Source organism: Vigna umbellata, chromosome 4, assembly GCF_029865625.1.
Source record: "Vigna umbellata cultivar VRB3 chromosome 4, Vumbellata_1.0, whole genome shotgun sequence".
NCBI classification, from domain to species: Eukaryota; Viridiplantae; Streptophyta; class Magnoliopsida; order Fabales; family Fabaceae; genus Vigna; species Vigna umbellata.
The window spans coordinates 7,617,226-7,628,567 of record NC_142168.1 but is presented as its reverse complement, the minus strand read 5'-3'; the positions used below and the strand labels follow the sequence as shown (position 1 = coordinate 7,628,567).

General features: G+C 34.6%; 2 protein-coding genes across 2 annotated transcripts; both read right to left on the bottom strand.

Moving 5' to 3' along the window:
* Positions 1–568: 568 nt before the first annotated feature.
* On the bottom strand, positions 569–4,693 carry LCBK2 (Diacylglycerol kinase family protein). Its single transcript, XM_047308522.2, has 12 exons — positions 4,247–4,693; positions 3,716–3,792; positions 3,535–3,588; positions 3,394–3,453; positions 2,873–2,950; positions 2,697–2,743; positions 2,558–2,598; positions 2,321–2,405; positions 2,127–2,241; positions 1,908–2,030; positions 1,672–1,772; positions 569–968 (listed from the first exon to the last, which is right to left on the bottom strand). Exons 1-12 carry the CDS (start codon positions 4,383–4,385, stop codon positions 839–841), a joined length of 1,050 nt encoding a protein of 349 aa, XP_047164478.1. The 5' UTR covers positions 4,386–4,693; the 3' UTR covers positions 569–838.
* Positions 4,694–5,431: 738 nt separating this feature from the next.
* LOC124833947 (alpha/beta-Hydrolases superfamily protein) lies at positions 5,432–9,405 on the bottom strand. Its single transcript, XM_047308526.2, has 10 exons — positions 9,021–9,405; positions 8,169–8,305; positions 7,902–8,075; positions 7,406–7,642; positions 7,214–7,314; positions 7,065–7,137; positions 6,909–6,977; positions 6,724–6,831; positions 5,991–6,116; positions 5,432–5,841 (listed from the first exon to the last, which is right to left on the bottom strand). The coding sequence occupies exons 1-10, from the start codon at positions 9,364–9,366 to the stop codon at positions 5,647–5,649; spliced, it is 1,566 nt and encodes a 521-aa protein (XP_047164482.2). The 5' UTR covers positions 9,367–9,405; the 3' UTR covers positions 5,432–5,646.
* Positions 9,406–11,342: the final 1,937 nt, after the last annotated feature.

Sequence of the window (11,342 nt, the reverse complement as noted above, 5' to 3'; positions counted from 1 at the left end):
ACTCCAATATTAATTATTGCTGTTTTAGAATGGAGAATGAAGTTTTAAATATCTCTATTATCCTTTTTAGAACTTCATCTAAAATCTTTGTTTTGTCCTATATAAAGTGACGAAATTGATAACAAATATTCAAAACAAACAATTAATTGCGTGAAGAGGGAGACATAAATTTATACTAAAAGACTCATCTGTACTAAAATGATTTCAAATACAGAATATAGTTATATTTCCAAAAGGATAAATTATGCTTTAAAATAAGAGGAAAGTAAATTTTTTGTTTCGCATTTTGGGTAGGAAAAGGAAGATAAAAAAGCTATGAACCCAGTTGTTGAGATAGCTTGCTATAATGAGCAAAAAGGAATAGCTTGTGAAAGCTTAAAGTTCATGGTTAGATAGCTGAAATTCCTAAGTTCTCTTAAGTAACCTAATATAACAAAGGCACGCATTTCTCAATATAATAATAATAATAATAATAGTAATAATAATAAATTTCCCAATATGATAATACCAGATGTAACTCCAGAAGCTACTTTGACACGGATTTGTGGAGAACTGTGCCTGTGAGGGATATCAAACATGCACTTTATTGAATTTCTAATATATTTGTACCTTTATTTGACATTCTATAACTGTAGATACATTTTACAGCTTGAAAGTAAATTCTGTGACAATACATTGCTGATTCAAAATTACAATTAGTCTCCCTCATACCACAGCAAAACATGTCAGAAGTCTACTCTGATAAAAACAAACTCTTTCTGCCATACTAAATCTGGCAAATTACAAGGAATGAACAACATCATCTCTATTTCATAGATTTAGTCATTCTCCGGTCAAATCACAGTATCATCTCAATGGCAGCAGGCAGAACACTAATCTTTTTTGGAAGGAACCCCAAATGCTCCCCATCAGATTGAATATAAATACCACCCTTGCCTGATATGTCCTCCACCTCAATAGAAAGTACACTGCAATATAAAAAACACTCTGGGATTAGTACCACCACAATGATCCAATCCTAAGCTTCCATGAGCAGAAAAAGGTAGCACATTAGGTTAATTGTCAAAGTTCGCCACAAAATCCCGTTGCTTTAGTTTAGAATAAACTTAAATGAATAAGCTGTGAAGTCTTATAGAGGTAGTTAAAGAATTAGCCGTTGAAGTCTTAAGGGTAGTTAATGTATTAATCGTTGAAGTCTTATGAATAGTTAATGTATTAGTTGTTTATAACTGTTTTTGCCTGTTTTGATTACAACATTAAAAAAAATCTGAATCTATAAATTGTATTGCTGATTGCATGAACGAAACAACACAGAAAGTGAATAAGTTTATTAAGTTTATTCACAAGAGAGATTTGTTGTCTACAGCCTTCAGTGCAGTTAAGGCACATCCATACACAAAGTTATATCAAACTAAAACAATGATACACAGTAATAAATCCAAGACAATTTTGTCTGAATTGCAGCAAATTTAAAACTTAAATCCAAGACTAATTCACGACATATTTCTAATGGCAGTTGTGCAATCCATATAGCCTGACCTCACTAGACCGTGTAATCAAATTGCATTAGTCATCAAAGTTTATTAATTGATATTTAACATCAATAGTTAGAAAGAAGCAACGAAAGGTAACATTAAGAATGGTAGATTGACTTGTTGGAAAAGATTATACCTTCTATCAGATACATTTTTAACCGAGAGATGTGTCCCACTGTATAGCCTATGTAATTTCAACACAAAATCATACCACTTGAAGTTCTGAAGAATCACAACCTGTAGAATTAATTGAAAAAAAATCTACTTTAGAAAAAAAAAAGTTGGCCAGGATATAGGATGAGGCTTAGCCAGTAGATTATTCAAAATAGATGATAGATTTCATCTATGGCATTTGAAAGAATTGTATTTCACCTCTAAATTTCTACTGAACGGATCAGCATTTGGTGTAATTTTCATGCCTCCACCAAAGTATTTTGCATTTCCAATGCAAAGGGCTGTCACTTCAGAACATGTCTCCCACGGACCATCATTGAACTGCACTTTTCATGTTTTAGAACTTGGTGACACTTCTGGTGCACAACATAGACCATGAAAAAACTAAAATTATCAGGACCTCAAACTAACACTGACCCTGATTCTGAGATCCTGGTTCTGATGCCCAATGAAGGCTTGCAAGGCACCAATGATGTAGCACAGGTTGCCAAATCTCTTGTACCTAGAAGCATAAAAACCCGCCTTTGCACTCCTATAAAATTTGGTCAGGCATGATTTAGATATGATCCATATACATTACACTAATTCTGAAATTTCTCATTTAGCCTTACAAGTGAACGTCAGCAACATTTATGAAGTAGTGATGATCGCAATCCTCCCCGGTGATAACACCTACATCTATACTTGATCTCAACCCTAAAGAAAACCTAAATTACAATGTAGTAAGAGAAAACTAAAAGCACATCTGGACACGTAAGATTTGATGAGGCCATTATAAACATACTTCAGTTATCACACAGCTACAATAGAATAGTAAAGCAATTAGAAATTAAGAAAAAGAAAAAAACCTCTAGCAACACGTTCAATAGCCTCATGGGGATCATTTTTCCTGGAAAAGACTCAAAGATATTTCCGTTCACTTCAATTATAACAAGCGTCATTTAAATAAGATACACAAAGACAATGAAGATAAAAGCAAAAACTAACCACTCAAATGTTCTTGCGAAATCAGAACCAGTTCCCAAGGGGATGAGCTGTATAAAGCCATAACAGGGTATATTTTTTTATAAGTATTTCATCCAGGATGTATTACAGATGACAGAATCTAAGATGTCAGGCATTGAATAAAAACTGAGAGTATTGCAATGGTGGCAGGTACTCACACCAAGAGCAGTTGAACGCGTAGAGTCTTTCACTTGACTAACAACAGGTTTTCCAGCCCAGAAAAATCCATTAACAACCTGCTTTAATTGAGGTGCATTAGGAGAATAATTAAGAAAGAATGTTGAGATTCATCAACAAGTTTACTTGTATCATCAAATACATGTACTTTATAGCCAGGAAAATGCTGGCAACAAACTCCCCGATACACTCTTTAAAACACTCCTGTTAGTATTAATTAAAAGTAATCTTAGTCACTGTAAAATATCAATCCTAATTTATAGGTCCTACTCCCAGTTCACTGAACCTAGCATGAGTTTCAACCAATAAAGAAATGTGTTGAAAAATTATACTGCGAGCATTTTATCTTTATAACAAGCATTAAAGGGTTTTGTTGAACCTTTTCTGATAAGGTAGAGGTTTCTCAAGAAATTCCCTGGGGAACTTTATGTACAATAATCCATCAAATAATATCACCACTTCCAACAATAAATATTTTTTTGAAAAACCAAGCAGTGTTCACCTCATGAAGGGTTCCGTCACCTCCAACAGCAATGACAGCATCAGCCCCCTCCCTTATAGCCTACATAATGGACAAACAATTCAACATGATGTTGGGAGCAATTGAGACAAAACCAACTCATCACAAACACTTCAAACTAACCTCTCTCGTTATGTCAATAGCATGACAAGGACCTGATGTTATGGATTCACATATCTACCCAAAAACAAATAAACATAATGAATTTGCAAATAAACACAACACTCAAAGCAAATAAATTTGCACAGTTCATTCCAAAAAGAAGGCAAACACTCGCAACAAATCAGCAACAAGGCTCGCTCACATTGCAATCTTTACCGAGGCGAGACCGGAGATACGGAACTAGCTTCCTCCATTCTTTACCCGTCCTCCCATTAGCACCTGCAACCCAAGTTTCCAGTGCTAAAATTTAGAAAAATTCATAAGTAAACACTACTTCACATAGGCACTCACATCACCAGTTAACATGTGTAAGGCTATACAAATCCTGCATCTCTAAAGTTTTTGTTTTTTTCCTTTTTAGAACAAAAGGTTGATTTAGTTTTACAATCACAGCTATCCTTTACAGAAAGTAATCATGTTTGTACCAGAGCCGAATACAGATACATTATGTCCAAAACTTAAATTCGACATCAGTAAACCAACTGTTAATGAGTTCAAATTGCGGTCCAAATTTTCCTAAAAAATTAATCTTTATCCCCAAAAAATAAAGGGTTATTAGGCTTTTCTAGCTAACGGAACATTTTCATAATGGGTCACCGAATTCAAACACCGAACCATTAAATTTAGCTCAAAGAGAAGAAAAATGTAATATTTTTATGGTTTTTCAACAGACCTAGAGGATTGACGATGAAAACAATGTCCCTTTGACGAGAAGAAGTGGAAGAACCAATGTGGTCAGGTGCCATCCGTTGAAGCTCTGATCTGAAAGCCACGGAGTGAGCAACGTATATTCCACTTCCCAATGCCATCATGATGACGTTGGTGATAACTATGGCACGCAATCTTTTGCCGAATTTGGAAAAACCGAAAAGAAGAACGAAGAAGAAAGGAATTTTGATTCTATCCGCAGAAGACGTTGTCACTCATCTTGAAACTACTCGTCGTTTTCATCGCTCTGAGTTTGTTAAATGCCTTTTCTCTCCTCAACAGTTGTTCAATACTTCAATGCCAATCCCCACCGAAACTGCAATAAATTGTGTCTTCTGTGCTAATCCTTTAGTTAGCGCGCTCTTCTGTTGTTTATATGGATAGAAGAAGAGAGATGAGAAAATTCTCACACTACAAACAAAAAAGTCAATAATTTTGTAGAAAACATATTATATATCCCTTCAAAAGTTATCTCTTATATTATTTTTATAAGCATTTACATGACCTTAAAATACTGAATAAAGTAGAAATTATTCTAAAAATAATCATTATGTATTAGGTCGTTGACTATATTTTAATTTAAGTAATATTTAAAATCATAGAAAGAAAATTTAGACTATGTTCGTGATAGTTTTAAGTTGTCAGATTCAAAATTCTTAAAAAGAACAGTTAGTTTTAATAATTAGTTTTTAGCTTTTACTTCAGGTATTTTTAGTTTTGAAAAATAAGTTTTCTACTAATTAGTTTCAAGTAAATTGCTTTAAAATTCGTTTAAAAGTATGATTGTATGATACTGAGAGTCTTCTTAACAATAGTCATAGTATTACTAGTGGTTGTTGAAGTATAGGTAGTTATAGTGACAACATCAATATTCAAACTAATGGTGTAATATTAGTAGCTAATAGTCCATAATGGTGGCATTGATTGTGGTTGGTAGTAGATTGTAGTGATGATGGAAAAAGTCATTATCAAATATAACAAAAATATAGATTTTTTAAACTAAAAATCAAATTAATAACTGAATGAATGGAAAGTATTTCAAAATTAAGTAAAATTTCTTTCCATTTCACTTTTAAACATGTTTAGTTTTCAAATTTGCACATGAATATCAAAAGTTATATACAGAGAGTGTGTGAGGAAGATTCACCACTTCAAAAGAAAATATAAGTTAAAAATTCAAATACCAAGGAGCCAAAAGCATACAACGTAGTAGGAGGCAGAGAAAAGATGTATAGAATCACTGATTCTATATTAGATGCAGTTTTTCAAATTTTTGGAGAAGCTAATAATCATAACTTTCACATCCCTAGCTCCATTTCTTATTTCTCAACAGGTTTTCCAACATGCTTGTAATGGTAACGATGATCAAAATAGAGGTTTCTTTCCATTTAGCATTCCCAACAAATGATCAATAACTTTATTCCCATCATCACGTAATCCAGAATGCATGAATTCATTAGTTATCCATAGCCTAATCCCTGCTATTTGAGAAGCGGTTTCCATTGCCAACTTAAAACTCACGTACAAGTCTTCATAGTAAACAGCTGCAGCAACAGGTACCTGCCAGCAATGGATCAAAGTTAACCACCAACAAAAACTTGAGAGACTCAACTTCATCTTGATAAACATATTCAACTGTTACGGATGTACCATTCACAATTCATATCTCACAAGAAATTTTAAGTATAAAAGAAAACTGAGTAAACTACCTTATTGTTATTCAGAACCTGAACGTCATATAGAGGGGGCCAGTCTTTCTTCTCTGCCAATATATGAGCTGCATCTTTGAATGGCTTCAATGCATGAATCTCATCAAACATCCATGGGAAAATCATCTATAAAAGCAAAAGGAGCAAGGTAAGCATCTTCTCCTTGTAATAAGAAAGCAAACATAATGAGTAGATTAGCATTCAATTTACTTATGAAGGAAATGCAATGTCATGCACGATGTTCCACATCCAAATAGAATGCCAATTCTAACCAAATCTTCTCATTCAATGAATGTTAAGAATGCATATATATTGGTGGCAATTGATAATTACAGATGAACTAAAGGCTTGAATTATTCACATCAAACATCGATGAACTTACAGAATCCTATATTTGGTTACTGGTCTCTATATTTTTTAACCTTTGTCCCAGAGTTTTTTCTTTAATGGAAGAATCAAAACAAGATGCACAATATCATTTTAATCATATCACTGGTCATTGTGAAATCTCTAATATACAGCAGCGTTAGTCTCTCAATCTCTATATTTTTTAACCTTTGTCCCAGAGTTTTTTCTTTAATGGAAGAATCAAAACAAGATGCACAATATCATTTTAATCATATCACTGGTCATTGTGAAATCTCTAATATACAGCAGCGTTAGTCTCTCAATAGCATCAGTTCAATATTAGTTCGGTAATTAAAGTTAAAAAGAGAGATTCTTTACACCCTACCTCTCCTGTAAAAAGCACAGGGAGTCCTTCTTTGGCAGCTCTAATTGCATCAAACCTATCTTCAACTTCACTCCTTATACTATTGGCAGACCATTTACTAGCAGAACCCTACAGAGAGATCGAGGGACCAGAGTGGAAGGAGAAGCATACATAATGCATAAACAAGGAAGCAAAAATTATAATACCTGACAATAGATGGATTCATGCATAAGGGCATAGAGTGGATTGGTATCAAAAGATAACCACTTCTCAAACTGCGGAGTGAAAATTGGCATTAGATATTCAGAAGGAAACTTGAAATTATGTATTCATAATCACGGAACAGCAGACATTTTTCTTACAGAACTTAGGAAGTTATAGCTTATTTTCTTTGGTTCCCCAGGAACTAAAGTAGGATCCCACACTCTCTGAAACCTAGAAAGGTCAGTACAAAATTATTCAAAAAATTGAATTGAAAATAGTTTTAAACACACAAGGTAATAATGCTTACAAATAGTGCAAGCTCTCAAAACCTGCGCTGGATCCTAAGCCAGATAGACCAAGAGTCTGCAACCCTCTTGGGGTTAGGAAGCCCCCAGATGGAAGGGCCACCTACGTAAAGAGAGAAGGAAATAAGGATCTGACAGAAAATAGCTCATTTTTTCTTGTTTAACAAGAAGAAAATTTTGAGACAGATCATTACCCCTCCTCCTTCTTGTTCAGCTAAATAATTAACAAGTTCTTGAACAATTTTAACATCTTGAGGGAATCTCTTGTAGTACTTCTCATTTTGATTTATAGCTTGCTTAAAGCCTGCTTTGTACACTGAATCAGCAGGACATCCACCTCCAATCGGAGGAATTCCTCCAGTTATAAGTGCTTGCTTCAGCCCTTGTGGTGCAAAACTCAAATATGTGACTGCACAAAATCCACCATAGCTCTAGAGCAATTAAAAGGAACAGAAGAAGAATAAGCAAACATGGAATTTCAAGGTTGTATTGGTTTCAAAGGTAAAACTCATTCTAACCAAAATTAGATTATACCAAAAGCAAAACTCATAAATATCAATTTTCAATTAGACAGGGAAAAGTATAGGGAAAAGAAAGAAAAGGAAGGAGTTAGAGGCCGTAAAGCCAGACTGGTTGGACATCAAAACCAGCAGCTCATACAAATACTTAAAAAAAAAATAACTTGAATACCTGCCCCAAAATTGTCCAAGGACCAGCATCTGGAACAAGACGAACTCGAATAAATTCTGCATCATTCACAATATTATCAGCTCGAAAATGTTTTAAGAAGTCAGCCAACTCCTCAGCAGACTTGAATTGCAACATTGATGACACACTCAAGGGAGTTGATAAGCCTGTTCCTCGCTGTAGAAATGCACATAAGCAACAGAAAAGATTATACATGAAAGTTCTTAGAGTACCACAAAGATGATTACAGAAATGCCGAGTAAATCATGCCTGATCCATTAAGATGAGACGGAATTCTTCACAAACTTTTTGAACCCATCCACTAGATTCGGTTGGTTGCCGACATTCAAACCCAGGTCCACCTTGCAAATATAACAAGTATGGCAACTTTTGCTCTTCTTTCCCAGCTGCAACAAAATACTGAGTTTTGAATAAAAATACGCAAAGATAATGAAAGGGGTGATGTAGAAGAGTGGGCATGAGTTATCCGTTCTGGGCAAAACACAACAATAATCGATCACAAAATTAAAAAGAATCTGAGCATCTGATAATAAACACTCAATGGAACCACTAGCCTAGTTCTTTTTTATAATTTCAGAAAGCTCGAGTAGTTTCCACACCACCAGCTTTTAAAAATATAGTAATGCAATGATACAAACAAAACATCACCTTCCGTTTTCTACTCTCATTTTTCGATCCAAACAATGGACCCTAAATCCATTCCATATTCTTTCATCAATTCAAACACAACTAATAAAGGATTCAAAACCATTATATAATCTAAAAAACAACAACTATATTCTGCCTCAATACCAGATACTCCATTGACAAAAGGCTGATACTTCATGTATGTTTTCAATACAATAATTAAACAACATTAACCTGATTACATCATCCCAAAAACCCCATCTGGGTTTTCCATCACTTCGCTCAGTGAATCATTAGCCACCATCAAAATTCCATTTTTTTCCCACAAATTAAAAAACTAAAAAAAACAAAACTTTATAGTATCACTGAACTTCTGTTCATGAACAAATCAAAGGCAACGAGGAAACAATGAATGCAATCAATCAAAACCACTGAAAATCATTGAATAGCATAGTTCACTTTGACTAGCGTTACCTGCGACGACTTCACGGGCAAAAACAGTGATCTTGGGAGAAGAATAGGGTCCCTGAGAGTGATCGAGAGGGACCGTGAACCGGTGATCACGCAGGCGGAGTTCCGGCACGGAGTACCAGTCGCCGGTAAAGTGCTCCGGAGAGGAGCCACCGGCGGCGAGCCCCTGTCCATCCATCGGGAGAAGTGAACTCAAGCGAGAGCGTGAGAAGAAACGGGTGGCAATGGAAAAGGGCTTTGTGAAATGAGATAATGGAAAGAAGAAAACGCGAGAAGAATGATGATTATGATTGTTGTAACGAAGCAACGTTCTCAGAAAAGGTGATGGTGGCGCGTGGAGTAACAGCATTGTTGGGAGGCGAGTGAATCGAAGTGAGCGTAGGCGAAGGTGGATAAAATTTTAACGGTTTTCTAACTTTGACTGATTTATATGGACGGCTTGGATTTGATTGCAGAGAAACAAAGTTCATCTAAGCCATCTATTAGTAGTTAATCTTGTATCTGAGGCTTAACATAAAATTAAATTTTCATTAAATTAATTATCCAATTAAATATAAAATTATCCTTAAATATTTAAATAACGATTTCTCGTTTATTCAGATATTTTTAAGTAATGACCTATGAATTAATCTAATTTTTAAGAATTGTCAATAAAAAGTTAAGCAACTAAACATTATATTAGTTTAAGTAAAAATCAACTAAAAAATTCAAAGTAAAATGTTTTAATTACATTATTATGAAAGGGAAAAATATAACTAAGACATAATTTACCAAAAATCATTTATTCAATTTTTAATAAAATTTAGTCATCAACAAAATTAATAAATACTTTATATTTATAATTATTAAAAACAAAAGATATGCTTTATAAATATATATTTTATTTATATAGAATAAATAAATATTTGTCTATTTTTAATATTTACAACTATTTTTAAAGTTCGGTGGCAAATTTGATAGTGTTGCTAGTTTTTACATTTGCTTTTAAATTTAGATTAACTGAAAATCCTTTTTTACTATTTAGTAGTATTTGAAAGATAAATTTGTTTTGGTAGGTTATAACAAATTCATAGCAAAAAGTTTATTTGGAAATTTATTTTGGAGACGGAAAAAGTGCTTTTATTATAAAAGAAATAGATATTTACACTATAAATTCTTAATGGAAAATTAGTCAAGAAACTATTTTGTACATATGGGTTTAAATACATCTCTTTAAAGTTTAAAGATTGAATCGTGCTTGGTCCAAAACTTAGGATGTTAATTTATATTTTTTTTTCCAGGAAAATAAAAAGCTTATCTAAGAAGTGAACAATTTTGATTGAACAAGCACTAGTACAAAATTTGTTTTTTAACGTGACATATAGGCTTCGGTTCTATCGAAACTGAAGCATATAAAAGCACGGTGATATTTTTGTAATAATAGCGAAATTTTATGCCTTGGTTCCATGGCAACCGAAGCAGAAAGGATATGTTACCTCGGTTATAAAAGCAACCGAGGCATAAAAGCCTGGCAGAGGGGGAACTAAGGCATAAAAGTCTGCCAAATCTCTCTGCAACCACTGCTATACCCCTGACTTTTCTTCTTTTTTGAACATTGGAGATTTTAATTAACCGCTATTGCCTCGGGTCCTTTGGAGCCGTTGTCAAAAGCTTCTTAGGCTTCGGTTATAGCGCCAACCGAAGCATATAAGTTGAAAATAATATCAAAAGTGCCATTTGCTTTTTTATTTTATTTTTCTTTGAGAACCTTGGGCATCGGTTGGACTGATAACCGAGGCAATAAGGTGTGTATTGCCACGATTATTGGATGAACCGAGGTAGTATCACTTATTTATCTTCAGTTTAATCTACATTGTGCATTCTCTCCTTCGCAGACTCGCGTTCTTCTGCTTCTTCCGACATTCTTCTTCTTCTTTCTTGTGTTCTCCTTCTTCTTCCTTGTGCAAGAATCGTTTTCATCTTCTTGAGGCCATTACTGCTTCGTCTTCCTTGCGAGCCATTGCCATTGCCGCTACGTTTTCCTCGTGGGCCATTGCCGCCACCTTGCGGGCCATTGTTGCCACCTCGCGCCTCTACCTCCTCGTTGTCGCCAACAACTTCATCGTCGTGCCTGCGCCTCCGCCTTCGCCTCGCTCGCAGCGCCTCCACCTTTGTCGTCGCGCCTCTGTTGAGGCAACCACGGTTCTCCTCCTACCCATTGTAAGTTGTCTTTGCTGCCACCATTTTATTTTGTTTTTCATTTTTAAATTGATTATAATAGCAATGGTAGTGTTTGTTGATGATAATCCATGGAAGGGGAGATAGAGGGTTTAGCCAAATGTATTA